Genomic DNA, 23,091 nt, shown 5'->3' with positions numbered 1-23,091 from the left:
ATGATGGTTATAATTATCCAAACAGTATTGTTCCTAAGAAGATCTTTACTTTTTCTACTTATTTTCTCCATGAACTATTTTGATGTCTATTTTGAAGATCCACTCATATCGTGACAGTATGCTTATTCTCAGTAGAGTGTATAGCCACATCTGAAGAAAGAATAAATTAAAGTCACTCATTAACAACTTACCACATACGCCGGAGCTGAGTTCAAGATGTAAGCAGACGTTTCACAGATATCTTGGTTGTCTTTCCATTTCCTACACTAACAGTATCCTGAGAATTGTCTTATACAGCTGATATAAAGGTGAAATTTGATGACTTAATCGAAGCATCATCAGCTTAAATGCAAATGAATCCACTGTACTTGAGGTAACCTAACACTGACCATGAACGCCACAATCACTGTGCGCCAGTCCAACACAGTGCTTTACTGTGAACTCACCACAGTACTGCAAACTAAAGTGTTTATCTTCCAGTCCAATCCAATCCATCTTTATTGAGAAAGCACTTTAAAATACCCAACAATAGAATAAAACTTAACAGTAAGAAAATAAAACACATAATACATAAAAAATTTAAACAGCCCTATATTTAAAAACAAGATAAAACAGCAAAAATAAACTAAAAAACTCAAACTAAAAACCAACATCTTACAAGGTGTCAAAGGTCAGGGTGAAGAGATGAGTTTTCAGGAGTGATTTAAGAACAGGCAGAGAAGAAGCCTGTCTAATCTCTAAAGGCAGATCGTGTCACAGTTTCAGAGATGCTACAGCAAAAGCACGATGTCCTCTAAGTTTGCGCTCAGTCCTGGGAACATTCAGAATCAGCTGACCTGAGACAGCGGGTGGGTTTATAAGACTGTGGCAGCTCAGAGAGTTAAGATGCAGCTAGGTCATGGAGAGCTTTAAAGGCAAATAAAAGAATTTTTAAATGAATGCCAAAAGAAATGGGCAGCCAGTGAAGTGAAGCTAAAATAGGGGAGATGTGCTCAAACCTTCGAGTGCCAGTTAAAACACAAGCTGCCGCATTTTGCACCCTCCGTAAACGAGCAGTGGCGTGTCTAGAAATCTTTTGTTGGGGGGGCCAGGTAGGGGCACAGATTTGGAGAAGGGTGGCAGATGTAATTGTCAGATAATGTTAAAAACAATTCTACACTCAGAAAAATTATGGTTCTTAAATGGTTCTTCAGATGTCTTCATGGTTCTTTAAAGAATCATCATACGTCAAAGAACCTTTTTATTTTGTGGATGGTTCTTCAGCTATTACAAATGGTTCTTTAAAGAACAAAAGGTTCTTCATCCTTAGCAATCTAAGTTTGATGGTGTAAATAGCATAAATATTTATTCACTATAATGAGGCTGTGAATTATACTGTGTGTTTTCTTTGTGTGCATGTGTGTGCAAAGGGGGAGGGCGGGATACCTGGCAATTACCCTTTAAGAGAAGATGGTAGGAAACTGAATATTCAAATAAAAGTTAGAAATATTTGCAAACAGTAGACACAATACACACATTCAAGTACTGTACTTTAGTTTTAAATTTTAATAAAGCATTACTATTTTCTACTCCAAGGCATTACTTTTGAGATTATTATATATTTTTGAAAATATAGTATAATGATAATACTAGTTATTGTAAACTTTACAAACCACCCAGCAGTATGTAAAGTCAAATTATAAAATACAAGTAAATAACAACTGCAGAACAGAATGTCAGTGTAATGAACACACACTTCGTTTTGACAAAGCGCACTGCTTAGGTAAATGATCTGAGTAGTTGTTCATCACTGAGCAATTTGTTAATATGTGTTTCGAGCCAAATAAATGACAGGGAGAGAGAGAGTGACGTCAGAACACGTCATACTATAACCTCCCGGGAGCGGACGGAGGGGGTCAGTCGTTGGGATGCGCATGCGCAGACAGAGTGTGCGAGCGGCGGGCCTTGACCTTCGGGAAAAAAAACTCACGGACGGTGACAGCGAAACGGATAACAGTCTTCAGTACCTGCTGGACTTTGAAGCTGTGGATTCTGGGACTGTTAGAAAAGGTAAAACATTTCCATTAAAACCTTATTACTGTTTTGTTTTTGTTACTCGTCATTGTAGCTTGCTGTTAATGTTGTGCTAACAGTAGCGATTAGCTAGATACGTTAGCCGTTGAGGTCAGCGCAATTTAGTATACGGTATACAGAAACTGTTTTCCTAACAAAACCACTGTTATAATTAAGTGAAGCTGCTCCCAGCTAATTTGAACCTTTGGCTTCTAAAATATGTGGTTCAATTGCGTGCTGCGTACATAACCTAATGTCAGCTAGACCGAAATTAAAATTTAATATATTGTTAAAGTCACTAAAATGGCGCCTGAAGCCTGTTGTGACGTGAGCTCTGTGTCTGCTCTAGAAACTCTGAAATTCTGTAGATCTGAGCCGTACATTAAATACTCACATGAACCTCTACTTTGAATTCTGTATGAGCTGTATAAAATACAGCTATGCATAAGAGTTTTGAATGAATAATTAGATTAGATAACTCTTTATTGTCTAATCGAATTATATAGAAATGAATAGAAATGTGACATGAGAAGGTGTGTCTTTGACTGTTCCTGCATAACTTAGTTTCGGACTAGTTGACAAGTTATGCTCCGGTCATTTGATGTTTCCAAGATAGATGTTCTTTTGTAATATAGTTAATTTTTTTGTATATTTCATTTATCCACCATCATACATACAAGCTAAGAAGAGGTCGTTATACTAACAAGAGGTATCAACGCTGGGCCAAAGTTCAGCACATGGTTAAAGTTTGTAATCCAGCCAGGGTGTAAATATCACTCAGCAGCCAGAGCTGAAGCAGGTAGCATCAACACATAAATCTACTCTACCCGGCTTAAATCACAAGAGCACCTCTGACCAAAAAGCTGTAGATTTTTCTTGTTTGCACAAATTAATCCAGATTCACATTAATTGTGTTCACAGCTCCAACAAAATGAGGAAGAGGAGGGGGAGAAACACAATTAGGTTGAATTACAATTGGATGGAAGGCGAGGACAAGGAGAAGGAAGCTTAGGATGAGGAGGAAGAGAAGCAGCAGGAGCATCTTTAGGGATCCCTATCATGTCATTGAGGTTTGTTTCATTAATATGGTCCTCTCACAAAGAAAGATGACTTGTTTTAGTTCACGTACTTCCTGTATTAAATAGTGATGTGCAAAATGTTGTGAAAAACCATAGAGCAGGCACGTATAGTGCATCTGCAGGTAAATGAACATCAAATCTCTAAGACAGACTGAAATCTGTATATTTATCACCCTTATGATAAAACCCATGTCAGCCATTGGTTTATGGACTTTGTATTTTTTTAGCCTCAGCATCTGCTTTATTGCTGTTGCTATGTTGGGACCATATTAGGATGAGGGATCAGAATCTGGAGTCATGCACACTATTGTTTCATTTAGTGTGTATCCATAAGATTCGTACAGCAGATCCAAGTTGTGCCTTGAAAACAGGAAAGTCGTCTGCATAGAGGAGAACTGTAATAGCAGGCTTGTACAAAGTGAGGCTTTGTGCACTCGTTTTACTTCTGTCACCCTGTTTTGATGCAGAATTCATTTGAAATCAGGCAAGAACTGGACTTATTTTTTATAATGTGTTCTTGTGAATTGATTGTGTATCGCATATGTGTGATTTGACTTTCTGCAAGACAACAGTCGTCCACTGGCCAAAAAAGTTTTCCAAATACCTCCACGTGATCTAGCCTGGATTTAGAAAAGAATAGCAAAAAATCTGCACCTCCTGCTTCAGATGCAATTTGTGTTTCTGTGTTCAGAGGCAGCGGCGAGAGGGGAGACCTCGGCTCATCCAGCTGGAGAGCCTGACCAGGAGGAGTCGAACATTAACTCAGCTCTTCCAGGGCACCCTGCAGACTCGGCTGCTGGCATCGGCGAGGGATGACGTGAACGCCAAACTGGAGTCCATCACAGGTCAACTGCAGGTATGCGAGTCAGACCTTCTGAGGAGGGTTTCACTTTTCTCTTCTTTATAATTGACTCTTTTCTCTCTCTTTCAGCTCCTTGTCTCAGAGTGGGAGGGATTTGAAGCACAAAGGGAGGAGCTTGTCGTTTGGTTGGCTGATATGGATGTCTGCCTGAGTGAGGTTGACCAGCTGACAGGAAACGCCAGTGAAAAACTGAAACAACTGCAGGTGTGGGCTTGTTTTGATATGACATATGTTTGATATGAAACATACGTCAGAGACATTGTCCTAAACTGGACTAACAAAGGACCATGAGTACAACATGAAACGTACATTACATGGTGTAATGCTAAAGTTCATTGATCATTTTAATCATAAACTTGTTGAAATATTTTTACTGAACATGCAAACATCTGCTGATGAAAATGTGTTGATTTATTGGTCTGTTATGAAGCTATTGCTATTTCTAATGTGTTTTATCACTTTCTGATGTTTTATTAATTAAACAATACATGTATTATTTGTTGTGTTATCTGTAGCTATAGTATTTATATATATTTATTTATAGTATAGCAAATATATTTAATTATTACTGTTTAAAACACTAATATGTGACATGTATTAGTATTGATGTTGTGCTGAGGGCTAAAATGCCTTTTTGTCTTTTGGTATACTACAAAATGACAATAAACCATTAATATATGTCTATGCTGTGCTCGTATTTATTTTACCCTACTCAAATTCAATTTATGATGCATTTTATTTTGAAAGACTTAAAATGGTTTTTTAAAGAACCACTCAAAAAAGGTTCTTTAAAATGGTTCTTTTAAAGAACCATTTGAAGGACCTTTTTAAAAATGGTTCTTTAAAGAACCATTTTTAAAAAGGTTCTTTGAAAAACCATTAAAGGTGCCCCTGTCAGGGGTAGACATTTGTTCAAACACAAATAAGAGAAATGAGACAACTGCAGACCGACTCAGAGAGTAATTAGAAAACGTGCGCACGGGTGAATGCCTCTGAGAAGACACACACACCGAGCACAGGCTCGCTGCTTTATTTATAAGGCAAAAATGGGTTACATAGTACTTCCTCTTTTTAACAGTCAGGGAAGAGGTTAAACATGAAATCAGCTTATCTGATCTTTCACACACTGGGATTAAAAATACAGTAGTATATCATGCTTTATCTGACATCACAGACATTATAGGAAAGAATGCATCATTATATCATGCTGTCAAAACATCTCAAACATTTCAGACACTTAAGTAAGGAATGCATTATGTTCTCTTTAACAATAAACTTGATTAGGTAGTTCTTCAACAATAGGCTTGGTTATGTGAAAATATATGAACACACTAAATATAAGGCACACTTGGTTAGAATATAAGGCCTACTTGATTATATTGTATTATAGAGATTTGGTTGTAGTGTATAATGTAGAAAATCTCTTAACATTTCCCTCCTGTTGTTAATATATTTCACATGTTTAATATCAATGCATAGTCACTTGTTAAATCACATTTTCAACTTGCATATCATTCAGTGAAGTATCTAAACATCAGCTCTGTTAAGATTAAGATTATCATAGACATTCTCTTCTCTGGTCTCTCTATTTAGCATATCATACTGGCGAAAGGGATCCTCCATATCTCTCTGGATCAAAACAAAATTTCCTAAAGTACGATTAAGCATACTCATCACCATGCGTCTCAGACAAGGGATAATACAAGCAGCAAAAATGCAAAATAGGAACATCACAGTACATAGGGCCAACAGGCCTTTAATCAGCAAAGATTTCCAGGAGCCGCTCAGCAACCAGTCCCACCAGCCATGCTCATCGGTTACGTAGTCCTGTTGCTGAGCGTCTCTTAGTTGTCTCAAAACATTCAAAGCATTTGTCATGTTTAATGAGTGTATGTTGTCAGGTATGTAAGTACAACATGTCTTGTTGAACAGTACACAAAGACCTCCTTTCTCTGCAAGAATAAGGTCCAAAGCTACTCGGTGTTGCATGACAGTGATGCGGATTGCATCAATTTCTTCATTCTGTGATTTGTCAATGCGGGTGGAAGCATTCAAAAACAGTCCAAAGCGATAGTCTAAAGTCTCAATTCGTAGTGCGTGTTTTCCTACTCCGGTCCAAGGAAACAGAGAGTGCATTACCTTGTCGGCGGTACTCCAGAGTTTGAATTCCTCTGGCACGTCTGTTCCAAGGATTGAATCATGAGGCTTGATTTCTATATGACGCCTAACTCTGGTCTTGTTGTACACAGATATCTTAAAAGTGTGATCTGAAATGAAGATAGGTGCACAGCATCCTGACCAGTTGGGTGGCAACATAAAGTACGCACGCTGTCCGCACAGCCATGCCATACCTTGTACCCAATAGGTGCCATTTACCTGTTGATTTAGGTTGACTGTCCCATACCCTACTCCTCCATAGGTTGTGTTGCAGTTGTCGGTATGGCCCAGAGGGTGGCGTCCTTGCACTGACGCTTGGTAGAAGCACAAAGGATGCCATGTCTCTGTATGGGTCATAAAAACAGGGAAAGGGACAGAAGCATTTCTGTTTTTTACTGTCATATCTACCCAGAATTTGTCGTCACAGATTCCATCCTTCTTCAGGCCTTTTGCACCTGGGAGTGAAGCTTTCTTGCCAATTGTAAAGTATTGTCTTCCAATGCTGGCGAAACTTGCTGCACATTCACTTTGCACGTGACTGTCCATTTTGCGACCATATATGGTGGGGTAGACTGAAGTTGAAGGCATGTGAGAACAGACATAACATTCTTTTTCATCTATGGTGTTGTGTAGGTATCGGTACCAGGCATTGTTCATCCAAGGGTGAATGTGATCTTGGGTCATCTCAGTTAGATGGGAGTTGTCATGGGTCCACCTCTTGAGACGGGGAATAGTTGGTGTTATTCTGCGGGCTCCTCCAGGTATCAGCCAGTGGAGCATCACCCCTAAGATGACACCGGCCACCAGACAGATCAGGCGGCACATGAACCGTTTCCGTTGAAAGTGACAAGCACTTAAGCATAGCAGCTTGGGGGCTGGTGGCTCTTCTTCTCCTAGATTCATCATGCTGGCTCTCTGCATTCTAGGCGTCCCTGGTGTTGTCATTGGTTCCTCTCTTTGGTGGGATGGGTCACTCTTTATTATGTGTTTGTTCTTCAGGGCGACCAGGCACACCTGAGCTCCAAGTGAGGAGACCACTGGCGAGAAGGTAAAGGGCGGGGTATACCCAATCAGCCCTTTCCTTCACCAGGGGATCACTTGAGAGTCGGGGGAACCGGCGTCTTATTGTGGTGCAAACACTTTCTTCACGTGAGTTTGATGGATCCACGAAGGTCTTTCAGCGATTTTACAAGCTGTTGGTGTAGTAAGCAGCACTTGAAACGGACCCTCCCACTTCGGAGAACTCCAGTTTTTCCGCTGGAGGACTTTAATCAGAATCCAATCACCGGGGTTCAACCTGCAAGAGACTGGAGATAGATCACTCGGCAGTTGATTGTTTAAAATCACTTCTTTATTTTCAAACAGTTTTGTCATCCATTCTGCCATTGTTGTTTCTGCAATAGATTTATTAATTGGCTCGCTCGTTATGGGAAGAGGGAAGTGTCTGCCATGTACAACTTCAAATGGCGTTAGACCACCTGCTCCTTGAGTTATTCTCATCCATAACTTTACTAAGCTTAGACATTCAGGCCATGGTTTTTTTGTTTCTTCCATACATTTCCTCAATCTTTGTTTAATTGTGCCGTTAGTTCTCTCGACTAATCCTGCACTTTGTGGATGATAAGAACAATGATGTTTTATGCTGAAGCCTAGAGCTTCAGAAACTTTACTTATCACTTCATTTACAAAATGTGTGCCATTGTCTGATCTTATCAGAGACGGAATGCCATATGTTGGAATGAAATGGTTGCACAAACATTTTGCTACTGAGATTGCATCTGCTTTTTTCACTGGGTATATTTCTGGCCATTTGGAAAATACATCTATTATCACAAGTGCATACTTGGAGGATTGAGATTCATTTAGTTCTATAAAATCCATGTGGATAGTATGGAATGGGTGTGGCGGTTTAGGGAACCGGCCTCGCTTTGGTCGTAAATTACCTTGAGCATTGTGTTTTTGGCAAATCATGCATGTTCTAATAAACTCTTTTGCTGAACTTTCAAAATTTTTTGTATAGAACTGTTTATTGAGTATAGAAACCATTCCACCCGCTGACACATGCGTTCTGCCATGTGTCACTAATGCAGCAGTTTTATGCAAATTTTTCGGAAGGACTGGTTTGCCATTACACATCATGAGATTATCTTTTAATTCTGCTCCATCTTTCAACCAAGATTTTTGTTCACTCAGCGATGCTGTCTTCTGCGCATCTGCTAGTATTTCTAATGGCATTAAATCTATGGTTTCTGTTGTTAAAACATCAATGTGTTTTTCTGCAGCTGCTTTGGCTGCTTTGTCAGCAAAGTTATTTCCTCTTGTTATTTCTGTGTCATCCTTTTGATGACCTGCACATTTGCATAGTGCTAATTCTTTTGGCAACGTTATTACTTCTAACAGCTTTTTTAGAAGGTTTGCATGTTGAACTGGGTTGCCTGAGGACGTTGTCATTCCTCTGTTATGCCATATTTTTGCAAAATGATGAACTGTTGAATAGACATATTGGCTGTCTGTGTGTATATTGACACTTTGACCTTTGTACAATGTACATGCTCTGATGACTGCGGTCAATTCTGCGCTTTGAGCAGAGTTTGAGGAACTGAGAGCTTTTGCCTCTACCACTGCATCAACAGTTGTGACCGCGTAACCCACACAATTTCTACCGTAAATATCTTTTGACGCTGAGCCGTCTACAAAAACATTACTGAAACTGCTCTGGGGGGAACTGTGTATATCATTGCGAGGCTTTGTGTCTTCCTCTAATTTTTTAATGCAACAATGTTGTTCTCCATCCAGAGGGGTCGGCAAAAGTGTGCTTGGGTTTAGCTGGCCACACTTCTCTATTGTGATATGTGATTGCGAAAGTAAAATCCCCACATAAGAAAGTTGTCTGGCATGTGTGAGGAAAGAGAGATTTGCTTGGAGTAAAATAGAGGTCACAGCATGTGGGACTTTAATGATCAACTTGTGTCCCAAAACAATGTCTGCACATTTTTTAACTGCCTCTGCTGCTGCTGCGCACGCCTGAACACAGGTAGGTAATCCAGCAGCTACAGAGTCAAGTTTGCATGAGTAGAAAGCTAATGGGCGTTGTTTTTCTCCAAAAGCTTGAGTTAACACTGCTTTCATGTACCCTCCTGCACCATCAACATGAAGAACAAACTGTCTTTCATAGTCAGGTAAAGCTAAGACGGTACACGTCTGCAATGCTATTTTTAAATCAACAAAAGCTTTTTCTGCTTCTGGGGTCCATTGTATTTTGTCTTTTAGTGCTAGGTCTTTGCCATAAATGAGGTCCTGTAGTGGCTGGGCCAGCAGTGCATACTCTGGGATCCAGCATCTACAGAAATTGCACAGACCTAGATAACTCATCATTTGTTGTTTAGTAATTGGCTTTGGAGCATTTTGTACAGCTACTTTTCTGCTGTCTAACAGCTGTCTGCCTTGTCCTGTTAGTTTGTGGCCAAGGTATGTCACTTCCTGGCTCCACAACTGCAATTTATGCTGTGATACCTTATGGCCTTGCTCTGCGAGATGTTGCAAAACTGTCAGTGTGTTTGTTTTGCACTCATCCTGTGTATGGCCTGTAATCAATATATCATCTACATACAGCAAGAATTGCCCTGGAGCAGGGAGGGAGCAAGATGACATTGATTTTCTCAAAGCCTCTGCATAAAGAGTGGGGCTATTCTGGAATCCCTGAGGCAACCTTGTATAAGTATACTTTTGATTGTTAAAGGTGAATCCGAATAGCTTCTGTGAGTCAGGGTGTAGGGGCACAGAGAAGAAAGCATTGGACAAGTCTATTACAGAGAACCACTGTTCTTTAGGTGTAACTTGATTTAAAATTGTGTGTGGATTTGCAACCACCGGAGGTATTTGCTCTGTTACCTCGTTTATTGCTCTTAGATCATGAACTAGGCGATATCTTCCTGTATTAGCCTTTTTTATTGGAAAAATTGGGGTATTACACGTGGCTTCATTAGTTTTCACGAGAATACCTGCTTTTTGCATATCTGCTATGACTGGTCCAATTCCTTCTCTCGCCTCTGCACTCAAAGGATATTGTGGTTTCACAGGCCTATATGTGGTTGTAGTTTTCACCACTACTGGATCTGCTTCTTTTATTAGGCCTACATCTGTGGGTCCTTGAGACCATAATGTTTGTGGTAGCTTTTCTAGTTCAGGATGTGTTTCAACTGTTAACACTTGTCATTCGTCTTGCTCTGTTGTGGCTAAATGTGTAGCCGGTGTGGCTGTCACCGGCCAACACAGCGTGAGTCTCATGCACCCTGTTCTACGGCCTTTTTGCCAGCCTTCACACTCTATTTTGTCATATCTGTCCATTTCTACATTTCTCAGCACTGTGCCTAACTCAGACCAAGGCGTTTGGTCGTTGCATGCAACAGATACATGAGGGTTCAACATTTTATTTATGCGTTGCACTGCATCTGTCTGTAACACTGAGCATACTGCGTTGCCACTCTGTGTTACATACAGGTGTTGTAGGACTAATTTTTGTGGTCCTAGTCTGTGCACTTGCTGATCATAAATTTTGTCTGGGCCTGGGACATGTTTATACCACAGGGTGTTGTGGTATGCTGCTGGGTCCTGCCTCTGTGAGTGTTCAGGTAAGTACACATTAGCCTTGGCTTCCAGAGGTTCAAGTTTTGGTAAATCTAAGGTCCAGTAATAATTTGGCTCACCTGAACCTTCACAAACAAAAATGTCTTCAGTTTGGCTCTGACTTTCAGAGAGTAGGAGTCTGGCTTGCATGCCACTTTCTTCAGGGATAACTCCTATTTTTAATTTTGTTAAAGCATCTCTTCCTAACAAATTTAGTGGACAAGATGGGTCATAGATGCACTGGTTTCTGCAGCCACGACCACTTTCTCTATGTGACATAAAGAGGGGAACGGTTAGCTGTTGCAATGTCACATGTCCTGTGGCTGATTTCACAATTAAAGTATCTTTTGAGAAAGTTACATTTGGGACTTCTACTGTTAAGACAGATCTACACGCTCCTGTGTCACAAAGGAATTTTACTGGGACACCATTCACGTGTACTATAACTGTTGGCTTTGCTTCTGATCCCAGCAGTAGTTGTTCAATATTGTAAACTTCCCCTTCACTTGTTTCACTTCCTTCCTCTCGTGCTAGTCATTCATCACGGCGTCTGCGCCTGTCATCATCACTTTCTTGTTCCTGGCTTACACTTCTACAGTCTCGAGCAAAGTGCCCGTATTTACCACAGTTATAACATTGTATATCTCTTTTGTCTCTTCTTTGTCCTACTTTCTGCTTTCCCTTACGTCGCTTAAAACCTGCTGTGTGTTTTTGTTGTCCTGAGAAAGCTATGAAGCCTGTCTCTGGGTCAATCATGAAAACTCCTTCTGTTTTTTCTTTCTGTTTATACACTTTAACTGCATGCTCAGCATATTGCAGGGCGTCAGGCAGAGTGCCTGTGTTTTGTGTCACCCAGTGTTTGTCTACGTGTGTTTTTATTTTGGGCATTAGGCCATTCAGGAAGGCATTTTTTAATTGTTGTTGAAAAGCAGACTGTGGATTTGGATCGTGATCCAGTCCTGAATTTTGCCCGAAAACAGGACGTAAGCGATCCAGATAGTCTGATGCTGTCTCTCCTTCCTTTTGTTTGCACTCTCCTATTTTTCCATAATCTGGCCTTGGGGCTAAATTGACTTCTATTCTGCCGTACAAGTCATTTGTTTCTTGAACTAACTGAGGAGTGTCTGGTCCTAGGACGTCGCCGTTTTGGTCGTTTCCTGTGTAGGCTCCTCTGACTCTAGGAAAACGTAAACCTAATAAATCTTGAAGAACTTGGAGCATTTCATGACCATTCAAACCCCACCCACGACGAATCAACTCTACTGCATGTCGCCACTGTTGAAAACCTTCATTAAGGGGTGGGACATCTTTTAGCACATTCTCTCTGTCCTTATGGGACCAGGGTCTGAATGCGTATATCAGAGGTTCTCCATCTATTGGTATGATTCCTTGGCCGTCTACAGGCCCACTGGGTTGCCCATACCTAGGATTTGATAAGGCAACCATTGGAAACTGACCTACAGTTCCTTCTTTTTTGTAGTGATTATGTTTAGTCATAAGATTAAGCTGATGTTTTGCCTCAGCATAGGGATCTGGAGCAAAAGGGTTATGAGGAGAGATTACAGGAAGCGGTGACGCAGGAATTGGTGCAGCTGCTGCTGCTGCTGCTGCTGTGTGTGTGGGCTGAGAGGAAGGTGCATAAGGAGGGGGGTTTTTTTCCTCTCCAGCAGCTTTCTGTTTATCTTTATTTTCTTGTTTTTGGGCACGTTTAGCACTGCGTTTATCATTTTCTGCTTCCCATGCTTTGAAAAGTCGCCATTCAGCTACACGTTTTGCTTTTTTCTTTTGACTTTTTTCCTCAAATAGTTCTTTTTGCAAAGCAGCTTTTAAAGCAGTTATTGACTCTTGATTGCATTTGCCTTGCCAGGCTGGACAATAAATTTTATGTGGATTTCTCCACCTATTTGCACTGACTTTTCCTGCATTTTGACAGTTTCTTTCAAGCTTTTCTTCATCTGCTGTTAATTTTACTTTAGTTTTAGAATTACCCATTTTGAACTAATTACGTCAGAACTGTGACACCTTCTTTGGCATGAAAAAGTGAGAATGGGTTTTCAATAACAGCCTTCTACTCACTCGCTATTCGAGTGAGCGGTTATTGATTTTACGTGATGACGCACAACCCTTTTTCCACTTTAACCAATACGTGAGTGTACACAGGAAAACAGTTTGAGAAGTGGTTCGACCGCTTATTGGGTCGTAAAAACAACTCACTCCTCTATTTCAACACAAACAAAGCGCGTTTTTTATAATTTTTATTGAGATTTTTCCATAGGCCTATTTCATGTAACCTTCAACCTGTTCCGTTGCAGCCACTCCTAGAGTGACCGGAACTCGTTCCGTTACAGCTGCTACCCAGAGCAACCGGAACTTTTAATAGCGATTTCTAGATTATCGCTCTTGCCTGTTGTCTCTTTAAGTCCCTCTCTGGACTGTGAGATCTGTCGGCGCTCACCAGGCTTACACTATTTTAAAGGAAAATCTCAATATCAACGTATTGTAACGCTTGATGGAATGCAGTGTTTCATATTCACCTTACTGTGGCGCTGCGTTTTTGGATCCGGTGCTCATCGGGTCCTGCAGCCGTGAAGGCCTGTGTAAGACGCTGACCGGAGGTCGAATTCACGCTCCCGGATTTTCTTTTGCTGTGCACAGACTCTTTTCCAGCGCAGGCGTCACGACGTCAGGATCCGATGAAGACCGCTGTGGAAAACTAGACGTTAAAAATAACAGTCAGTTCTCCGGCTCGAAGGACCAATTAAATGTCAGGGGTAGACATTTGTTCAAACACAAATAAGAGAAATGAGACAACTGCAGACCGACTCAGAGAGTAATTAGAAAACGTGCGCACGGGTGAATGCCTCTGAGAAGACACACACACCGAGCACAGGCTCGCTGCTTTATTTATAAGGCAAAAATGGGTTACATAGTACTTCCTCTTTTTAACAGTCAGGGAAGAGGTTAAACATGAAATCAGCTTATCTGATCTTTCACACACTGGGATTAAAAATACAGTAGTATATCATGCTTTATCTGACATCACAGACATTATAGGAAAGAATGCATCATTATATCATGCTGTCAAAACATCTCAAACATTTCAGACACTTAAGTAAGGAATGCATTATGTTCTCTTTAACAATAAACTTGATTAGGTAGTTCTTCAACAATAGGCTTGGTTATGTGAAAATATATGAACACACTAAATATAAGGCACACTTGGTTAGAATATAAGGCCTACTTGATTATATTGTATTATAGAGATTTGGTTGTAGTGTATAATGTAGAAAATCTCTTAACAGCCCCAAAGAACCATTTCTTGATGGTTCTTTGGGGCACCTTTAAAGGTTCTTCAATGAACCACTGAAAGAAATGGTTCTTCAAAGAACCATTGTTTGAAAGGTTCTTTGTGGCACCAAAAAAGGTTCTTCTATGGCATCAGTCTAAAGAACCACTTTTGGTTCCAGTTGGCACCTTTATTTTTCTGAGTGTACCAAACGTTAACCATAATTCAATAACCCTATAAACCTAATAAGCGAATGCGCTTTTAACTCTTATTAGAATGAGATTTTAACCACTACGGTGCAAAGTTTTTAGATACTGCGTTGATAAAGTACAAGAGATACAATCAGTCAGTGTTTATTCAGCAGTCAAGGACATCAATATTTGCATAGCATTTTTACTGACATGTAGTGCACATATGTTTTGGGCAAAAACATTTTTGAATATTAAAATACGAACATTTGTAACAAACAATTGACAAATTAGCCAATGCCAATGCAAAACCAATGCCTATTAAAAAAAGAAGATAATCTTCTCACAAACTGGTGTTTGATTTTGAAACAGGAAAAAAGTGGGGAAACAAATGAAAAGACTAACATTTGAATAACACCTGAAAGCAAGTAAATACTTTCTATGCTGCCTTATGGTAAACTTTGGTAATATTGATGTATAAAGAACAACACTGGCTGATGATGAAATACAGTCAGCTGGCATGGTGACATTGCCAGTATTAACCTGCAGGGCTGGACTGGGACAAAAAATTGGGCATTTTCACTACAGACCAGCCCACCAGGTATTAAAGCCATAAAGCCTTTGAATGAAAACAAACGCTGTTGTGACAGTGATGTACACTGTCTTTTTGGTATATGTATGATCTCTATACATTTTACGTCAGATAAAAACTTTGTTCGCAAGATTCAGATAATTATTTAATAAAAGCTAAATATTTGAAATGAGAATAAGAAAGAAAAGTATTTCTTTGTGACCCCCTCTCCCTCTTAATGCCCTACCTGGCCCCTGGCAACACTTTGCTAGACCCGCCCCTGCACAGTTACCAGCTGTCAGCTACTTAGAAAAAGGATGCTGGTGTTATTTGTCTCTCAGAAACAGTTCATAACTTCCCTTCAACTCATTCATGTCACCTAAAAGGTAAACCTGTTTCTCCATCACTGTTCAGCTCTGATGATTCAGTAAGGACATCTCCTGGTTTCATCTTCATGTTTCCCTCTCACCACATATACAAACCGATATCATGACCAGCAGCTTTACAGCTGTGGCTCCAGCAAACATCAGCTGATACTAGAAATTAATATTAAATAAATTCTAACAACAGCTGATCAAGCTTAAACGTGCTGCTGTTGTTTAGCGTGACATCCGCTGGTTTCCAATGATCAGCTGATCGGCTTTTCTCTCTTGTTTATTTATCTCCCACTTTGCGCCAGAAACAGGAATCAGAATCAATAAAGTATTCTGATTCCTGTTTCTGGCGCAAAGTGGGAGATAAATAAACAAGAGAGAAAAGCCGATCAGCTGATCATTGATCAGTTTCATGATCAAAGTAGCAACAGAAGAGTGAGGGAGGGGGGGGGGGGGGGATAAGAGAAGAGGCAGCTGTGCAGCGTAAAGACAGAATAACTCCAGCTTTTTGTCTTTTCCCATTCTAGCTAAAGTACGGGACAAACTGTGTCTCTTCTCAGCTCAATACAAAACGCATAATATTTTCTCTGAATGAGGGACCATTCCATTTTTTAAGGAGCCGTTGGCAACTCTACTAACTAACCTTATGAATAAAATAAAGTTCACTATCAGTAACATCATAGCAACCGAACAGCTGTATAGAAACTCCTTCATGCTAGCTCACGCAGTACGAGTTATTGTAACTGACTGTAAAAAGTCAGCACAACGAAAATAAACTCCACCTAAACTTGGTTTATATCTGACCCAGATAGACTGCAGGTCATAACTTCTTACCTGAAGTTCAGTTCACTGCCTCCGGCCTCTGCTCCTCGTGCCTTTCCATCATCCACCTGCCAGCGTGTTGCATCTGCTGGCCTCCACCACTTGTTAATGTTACTGAATCTGTGGAAGCTCCGCAATAGCCACCACCAAACAATTGAGTTATTTTTACACATCTCCCAGCATCTGGCCAATCCACCACCTTTCAGTGTTTATACTGTTACGGGGAAAAAATGAAAAAAAAACCCATTGGCCCATAAAAACGAAAAATCACCATCGGCCCACCGGGCAAATGCCCAGTATGCCCGATGGCCAGTCCAACTATGTCCTCTGGGCTGGAGGGTGGCGGATTAAAAGCTTTGGTGCATTACCGTGAGGCGAAGGCCATCCATCACAGCTTTTTTGGGTTAAATAAATGAAAACCATGTTTTTGTAATAATTCCTGTGACTCCTCCTGCTTTTTCAACTTGGCCCATCACACGTCCACGTCTCTCCTTGTTTCGTCTTTTATTATGAAAGGGTTGTGTTTCCATGTTCAGTGTGTTTCATTTTGCTTCCCCTGTGGTGTCAGGTTCATTTGTGTCAGCTGTGTTTCCACTTGCCCTTTTATTTTCTGTGTATTTAAGTCCGCTGTCTTCCTCTGGTCAGTGCTGGTGTGTCTGTTTTCCTCCGTTCACGTTATTCCGGGTTTCAGGTTATCTCCTGATTCTGTTTAGGTCCATGTTCATGTTCATGTTTTTTCATCAGAGTTTCTCGCATGCACCTCCTCAGATTCATGTTCATGTTTTTCCTGTCATAGTTGTCATAGTCATACTGAGTTATTCCCAGTGTAGGTTTTAGTTTTAGTTGTCGCCCCTGTTTGCTGGGCCTTGTTTTGTGTTCATGTTTTTTCAACCTAATAAATGGTTTGCTTTTTGTTAAGATTCAGTTCCATCTCTCCCTTGTCTGCTTTCGGGTTCATATTGCAATCACATCAGCCACCGTGACAATAAACTTATTTTGATTTTTAACTTTCTTTATTTTTTCAACAATATTATGTATATATAAACGTTTTGCATCTTACAATATAAAGCCTGGATCCTGCACATATTGCACTTTGAACTTTAACTGTGTTGTCTGTTTATTGGAGATTGTACTACTTGAATTCATTATCCTGGTGATATAACACATTAATTCTCCATTTGGAATCAATATAGTATATAATACAGTATCTGTCTATCCATCTATATAGCTATTGAATTGAACTGGAGTGAATGGAAGAGAATTAAATAATGGATTTCATGTTCATGTTTATCTATGTTGTAACAGTGACGACTTGAGACATCTGTTTGGCACTATATGAAGAGAATTAAATAAAATTTGAATAAAAATGATATTAACTGTATTTATACATTTTCTATTTTTGGATGAGACACTGTCAGTGTGCTGTTATATAAGTCAGGTATTTTTAAGGCCCAGTGGCGTGTCCAGCGGGGTGGCCTGTGCCCCCCCAGGCCACCCCCCCAACCAGACTGGCCACCCCAGGTGCCACCCCAAAGGCAAAACAATAAAATTCAATCAAATATCAAATGTCCGATTATGTTTTCACGGTGAAGTTCAGATATCCGAGTGTAAGTGAATGCAGCATCGGCTTCTGCGCTATGTGCATCACGTTAGCAAAGGTAGGAGAGCCAAGCACGAAAGACGGCACCGCAGGAAACAATTTTTCGGTGAAAGAAAATGAGGACAGAATAAATGTCTCGGTAAGTAATATTAAGTTTTTTGAGTTTAGTAAACTTCGGTGAAATTAGAATACCAAGGAAAAAATAACACTTATTATTGCAGCCGTCGAATATTTCAGGCAGTATGCTACTGAGGGGAGCTAACATAAGAGTTATGAGTTATAAGATATAATCTAAGTCGTAACATTGCTGTATGGAGCTGCAGATTTGGTTGCAGGTTAACATACCTGGACTGGCCATCGGGCATACCGGGCATATGCCTGGTGACTTATTTTTTTTTTTGTAAGGGCATGAACAATGAGAGGTGGTGGATTGGCCAGATGCAGGTCGATGTGTAAAAATAACTCAGTTGTTTGGTGGTGGCTATGGCGGGGCTTCCACAGAGGCCAGCAGGTGGATGAGGGAAGGGGAGGCAGGAGAAGAGACCCGAGGCAGCCACCAGTCCGAGTGTCAGGTGAACTGAACTTCAGGTAAGAAGTTATGACCTGCAGTCTATCTGGGTCAGATATAAACCAAGTTTAGGTGGAGTTTATTTTCGTTATGCTGACTTTTTACCGTCAGTTGCAATAACTCGTACTGCGTTCTAGCCAGCTTGACGGAGTTTCTATACAGCTGTTCGGTTGCTATGATGTTACTGATAGTGAACTTTATTTTATTCATAAGGTTAGTTAGTAGAGTTGCCAACGGCTCCTTAAAAAATGGAATGGTCCCTCATTCAGAGAAAATATTACGTGTTTCGTATTGAGCTGAGAAGAGACGCAGTTTGTCCCGTACTTTAGCTAGAATGGGAAAAGACACAAAGCTGGAGTTATTCTGTCTTTACGCTGCACAGCTGCCTCTTCTCTTATCCCCCCCACCCTCCCTCTTCTGTTGCTACTTTAATCATGAAACTGATCAATGATCAGCTGATCGTCTCTCTTGTTTATTTATTGCCCACTTTGCGCCAGAAACAGGAAACCAGCGGATGTCGCGCTAAACAACAGCAGCACGTTTAAGCTTGATCAGCTGTTGTTAGAATTTATTGAATATTAATTTCTAGTATCAGCTGATGTTTGCTGGAGCCACAGCTGTAAAGCTGCTGGTCATGATGTCGGTTTGGTTATGTGGTGAGAGGGAAACATGAAGATGAAACCAGGAGATGTCCTTACTGAATCATCAGAGCAGAACAGTGATGGAGAAACAGGTTTACCTTTTAGGTGACAGGAATGAGTTGAAGGGAAGTTATGAACTGTTTCTGAGAGACAAATAACACCAGCATCCTTTTTTTATGTAGCTGACAGCTGGTAACTGTGCAGGGGCGGGTCTAGGAAAGTTTTGCCAGGGGGGCAGGTAGGGTATTAACAGGGAGAGGGTGTCAGGGTTCCTGGGTCGTTGACCCAGTGATTTCAGTTTGTTCATGTTCAGTTTGGTTCGCCACATTAATGTTCTCACTTCCTGTCTTTTCCCGTGTCAGCTTGTCTCCCGTGTCATTAGTCAGATTATGTTCAGCCCTGTACTCACCTGTTTCCAATCATTGTCATCATTCAACCTGTGTATTTAAGTTCCTCGGTTTCACCAGTTCTCTGTCGTGTCATTGATGTTAATGATGTATGTCTGATGTCAATATCGTCTGTATGTCCAGTCAGTCAGTCCTTTGTTCGTTCAGTCAGCCAGCCAGCCGTTTCCTCCCTCTGTACTGTTTGCTCACTCCTTCGGCAATAAACATCCACCTTCACCTACCTGCCTGTGAGTCCAGCGTTTGGGTCCTCCTTCTCTCATCCACGACACTGCCCTTGACAGAATGACACGACCACGCGTTGTGGACCCAGCGGACCCTGAACTTTTCGAGCGGCAGGAGGCAGCGCTCCTTCGCTGGACGGAGGGGCTTCGGGGAAAACAGCGGCTCTTCGCGGAGAGAGAGCACGTCTTCGAGGGGACTCGCCTGGCTCTGGGCGGGCCTCGGAGACGCCACGTTCCCCCACCTGCTGCCTCAGCTGCACCGGAGCATTCGCCGCGGAGAGTGGGCGTCACAGCCCAAGCTTCGGCCGCTCGCTCTCCCGCCGCTTCGCTCCTCGCTCGCCCGCCAGCCTATTCACTCTCCAGCCTTTCCGCCTCGCCACGGCACAACGGCTACACCTCCCATCTCGGCTCAGCGGAGGCTACCGCGCCAGAGGCTCAGCCGTTTACCCGGCCCGCTTCCTCTTCCCGGGGAAAGCGGCGCACACGCCGCCATAAAACGGACTCTGTTCAGCAACTCCCGGTGGTGAGTTCCAGTGACTGTTTTCCACACCCCTCATCTGATTATCCACTTAAAACACACAACAGACTCTTTTCTGATTCATGGGGAGTTTCCCTCCTTGAGGATGATGTGGACTGGGAAGATCTTTTCTGCTCTGGCTCCCCAAAGACTGTTCAGTCAAAAACTGTAAATAGTGATGGCAGAAAGACCAGAATACAACCCGATAGACCTGTCAGTGTCACTCACCCGGTCGTTATTTCCACTCCTATCAGTCAGCCTACACCCACTCCAGTGCCAGCTCCCAGGAGGAGGGCAGCTGCGACCCAGTCCACCTCCACACCCGCTCCTGTTTCTCGGGTGGGGGTGACTGGTGTCCAGCCACCTTCTGTGCCTGTCCCAGCGCCCAGGCTGAGGGCAGCCAGAACCCAGCCTGACCTCCCTGGAGGCTTGGAAGAGCTAACCGGTCCACCTACTACTTCACCCTTTCATCCACCTCCTGATCCAGCTTTTCACGCCCTCGCAGTATCACTGGTTAGACTAGCTGAACTGTCCCCTGCCCAGGCACCAGCCTTACGAGCCCAAGCTGTAATTTTATCTCCGTCACTAGCTCACTCTTTAGCTCAGCCATTAGCCTCACCGGCCTCTGTTTATCCGTCAGTCTCCTTAGTCCAATCAGTTCCCTCACCTGCTGTCCAGTCTCCTGCTGCCCTCCAGTCAGTTCAGCCACCTGTAGCTCAGTCTCCACCTGTCCCCCAGTCACCTGTAGCCCAGTCTCCACCTGTCCCCCAGTCACCTGTAGCCCAGTCTCCACCTGTCCCCCAGTCACCTGTAGTCCAGCCTCCACCTGTCCTCCACTCCTCTGTAGTCCAGTCTGCCGCCCAGTGCCCTGTAGTCCAGTCGCCTCCTGTTCCCCAGTCACCTGTCCACCATCCCGTCCAGTCCCCGGACCTGCAGCCACAGCACCCAGAGCCAGCTGTGAGCCTTCCTGCTTCTCAGCCAGGGGTTTCCGCACCCGCTGGCCCGGCCGCTCCTCAGCCAGGGGTTTCCGCACCCGCTGGCCCGGCCGCTCCTCAGCCAGGGGTTTCCGCACCCGCTGGCCCGGCCGCTCCTCAGCCAGGGGTTTCCGCACCCGCTGGCCCGGCCGCTCCTCAGCCAGGGGTTTCCGCACCCGCTGGCCCGGCCGCTCCTCAGCCAGGGGTTTCCGCACCCGCTGGCCCGGCCGCTCCTCAGCCAGGGGCCTCCGCGCCTACTGGCCCTGCCTGTCTCCGGCCAGAGGCCTCCGCGCCTGCATCGCCTGGTCAGGCCTCTGCCTCAGCTGCACCCACGCCCGGCCCGGCCTCTGCCTCAGCTGCACCCACGCCCGGCCCGGCCTCTGCCTCAGCTGCACCCACGCCCGGCCCGGCCTCTGCCTCAGCTGCACCCACGCCCGGCCCGGCCTCTGCCTCAGCTGCACCCACGCCCGGCCCGGCCTCTGCCTCAGCTGCACCCACGCCCGGCCCGGCCTCAGAGCCTTTGTCCGCTGCGGCCTCAGAGCCTTTGTCCGCTGCGGCCTCAGAGCCTTTGTCCGCTGCGGCCTCAGAGCCTTTGTCCGCTGCGGCCTCAGAGCCTTTGTCCGCTGCGGCCTCAGAGCCTTTGTCCGCTGCGGCCTCAGAGCCTTTGTCCGCTGCGGCCTCAGAGCCTTTGTCCGCTGCGGCCTCAGAGCCTTTGTCCGCTGCGGCCTCAGAGCCTTTGTCCGCTGCGGCCTCAGAGCCTTCAGCCTCAGAGCCTTCAGCCTCAGAGCCTTCAGCCTCAGAGCCTTCAGCCTCAGAGCCTTCAGCCTCAGAGCCTTCAGCCTCAGAGCCTTCAGCCTCAGAGCCTTCAGCCTCGCCTGGCCCAGCCTCAGTGCCTTCAGCCTCGCCTGGCCCAGCCTCAGTGCCTTCAGCCTCGCCTGGCCCAGCCTCAGTGCCTTCAGCCTCGCCTGGCCCAGCCTCAGTGCCTTCAGCCTCGCCTGGCCCAGCCTCAGTGCCTTCAGCCTCGCCTGGCCCAGCCTCAGTGCCTTCAGCCTCGCCTGGCCCAGCCTCAGTGCCTTCAGCCTCGCCTGGCCCAGCCTCAGTGCCTTCAGCCTCGCCTGGCCCAGCCTCGTTTGGGTCTGGAGCTGAACGGCCATTTTCTAGACCGCTGGCTGGGCCACTGGCCGGGCGCCATCGCCGTCGTGGCCGGCCCCCGGACCCTCTTCGCCTGAGTGGCCGCCGTCGCCTTCCGCACGGCCGGCCCCCCGAACTGTGCCCACGTCGCCGCCGTTGCTTTCCACGCGGTCGGCCCCCGGACCAGTGCTGTCGCCGTCGCCTTCCGCACGGCCGGCCCCCCGACCGCCTTCGCCTGAGTGGCCGCCGTCGCCTTCCGCACGGCCGGCCCCCCGAACTGTGCCCACGTCGCCGCCGTTGCTTTCCACGCGGTCGGCCCCCGGACCAGTGCTGTCGCCGTTGCCGTCCGCACGGTCGGCCCCCTGAACTGTCTCGTCTCGGCCACGGGCCGCGTGGACGCCCACCTGAACTGTCTCGTCTCGGCCACGGGCCACGGGGGCGCCCACCTGAACTGTCTCGTCTCGGCCACGGGCCACGGGGGCGCCCACCTGAACTGTCTTGGTGTGGACTCCGTCCCTCCGTCCTGGGCCCCCTCCGCCCACCCTGTTCTGGGTTTTTTTTTTCTTTCTCTTTTGGCCGTCGGGTGCCGGCCTTTGAAGGGGGGGGTACTGTCAGGGTTCCTGGGTCGTTGACCCAGTGATTTCAGTTTGTTCATGTTCAGTTTGGTTCGCCACATTAATGTTCTCACTTCCTGTCTTTTCCCGTGTCAGCTTGTCTCCCGTGTCATTAGTCAGATTATGTTCAGCCCTGTACTCACCTGTTTCCAATCATTGTCATCATTCAACCTGTGTATTTAAGTTCCTCGGTTTCACCAGTTCTCTGTCGTGTCATTGATGTTAATGATGTATGTCTGATGTCAATATCGTCTGTATGTCCAGTCAGTCAGTCCTTTGTTCGTTCAGTCAGCCAGCCAGCCGTTTCCTCCCTCTGTACTGTTTGCTCACTCCTTCGGCAATAAACATCCACCTTCACCTACCTGCCTGTGAGTCCAGCGTTTGGGTCCTCCTTCTCTCAT

General features: G+C 44.3%; 3 protein-coding genes across 3 annotated transcripts; 1 reads left to right on the top strand and 2 right to left on the bottom strand.

Moving 5' to 3' along the window:
* The first annotated feature begins 1,862 nt into the window (after positions 1–1,862).
* Positions 1,863–4,682, top strand: LOC146642678 (uncharacterized). The gene is made up of 4 exons (XM_085398193.1): positions 1,863–2,049; positions 2,974–3,122; positions 3,823–3,987; positions 4,063–4,682. The coding sequence occupies exons 2-4, from the start codon at positions 3,066–3,068 to the stop codon at positions 4,228–4,230; spliced, it is 390 nt and encodes a 129-aa protein (XP_085254319.1). The 5' UTR covers positions 1,863–2,049; positions 2,974–3,065; the 3' UTR covers positions 4,231–4,682.
* An 838-nt stretch (positions 4,683–5,520) lies between these two features.
* Positions 5,521–13,485, bottom strand: LOC146642677 (uncharacterized). Its single transcript, XM_085399311.1, has 3 exons — positions 13,311–13,485; positions 5,929–7,447; positions 5,521–5,622 (listed from the first exon to the last, which is right to left on the bottom strand). The coding sequence occupies exons 2-3, from the start codon at positions 7,093–7,095 to the stop codon at positions 5,521–5,523; spliced, it is 1,269 nt and encodes a 422-aa protein (XP_085255437.1). The 5' UTR covers positions 7,096–7,447; positions 13,311–13,485.
* Positions 13,486–20,485: 7,000 nt separating this feature from the next.
* LOC146642676 (uncharacterized) lies at positions 20,486–23,091 on the bottom strand. Its single transcript, XM_085399310.1, has 3 exons — positions 23,053–23,091; positions 21,440–22,235; positions 20,486–20,901 (listed from the first exon to the last, which is right to left on the bottom strand). The coding sequence occupies exons 1-3, from the start codon at positions 23,089–23,091 to the stop codon at positions 20,486–20,488; spliced, it is 1,251 nt and encodes a 416-aa protein (XP_085255436.1).

This window comes from Rhamphochromis longiceps, linkage group LG23, assembly GCF_057381845.1.
Source record: "Rhamphochromis longiceps isolate RC_006_pf linkage group LG23, R_longiceps_female_GT1.1, whole genome shotgun sequence".
Taxonomy (NCBI): Eukaryota; Metazoa; Chordata; class Actinopteri; order Cichliformes; family Cichlidae; genus Rhamphochromis; species Rhamphochromis longiceps.
This window is presented reverse-complemented; position numbering and strand designations above follow the sequence as displayed.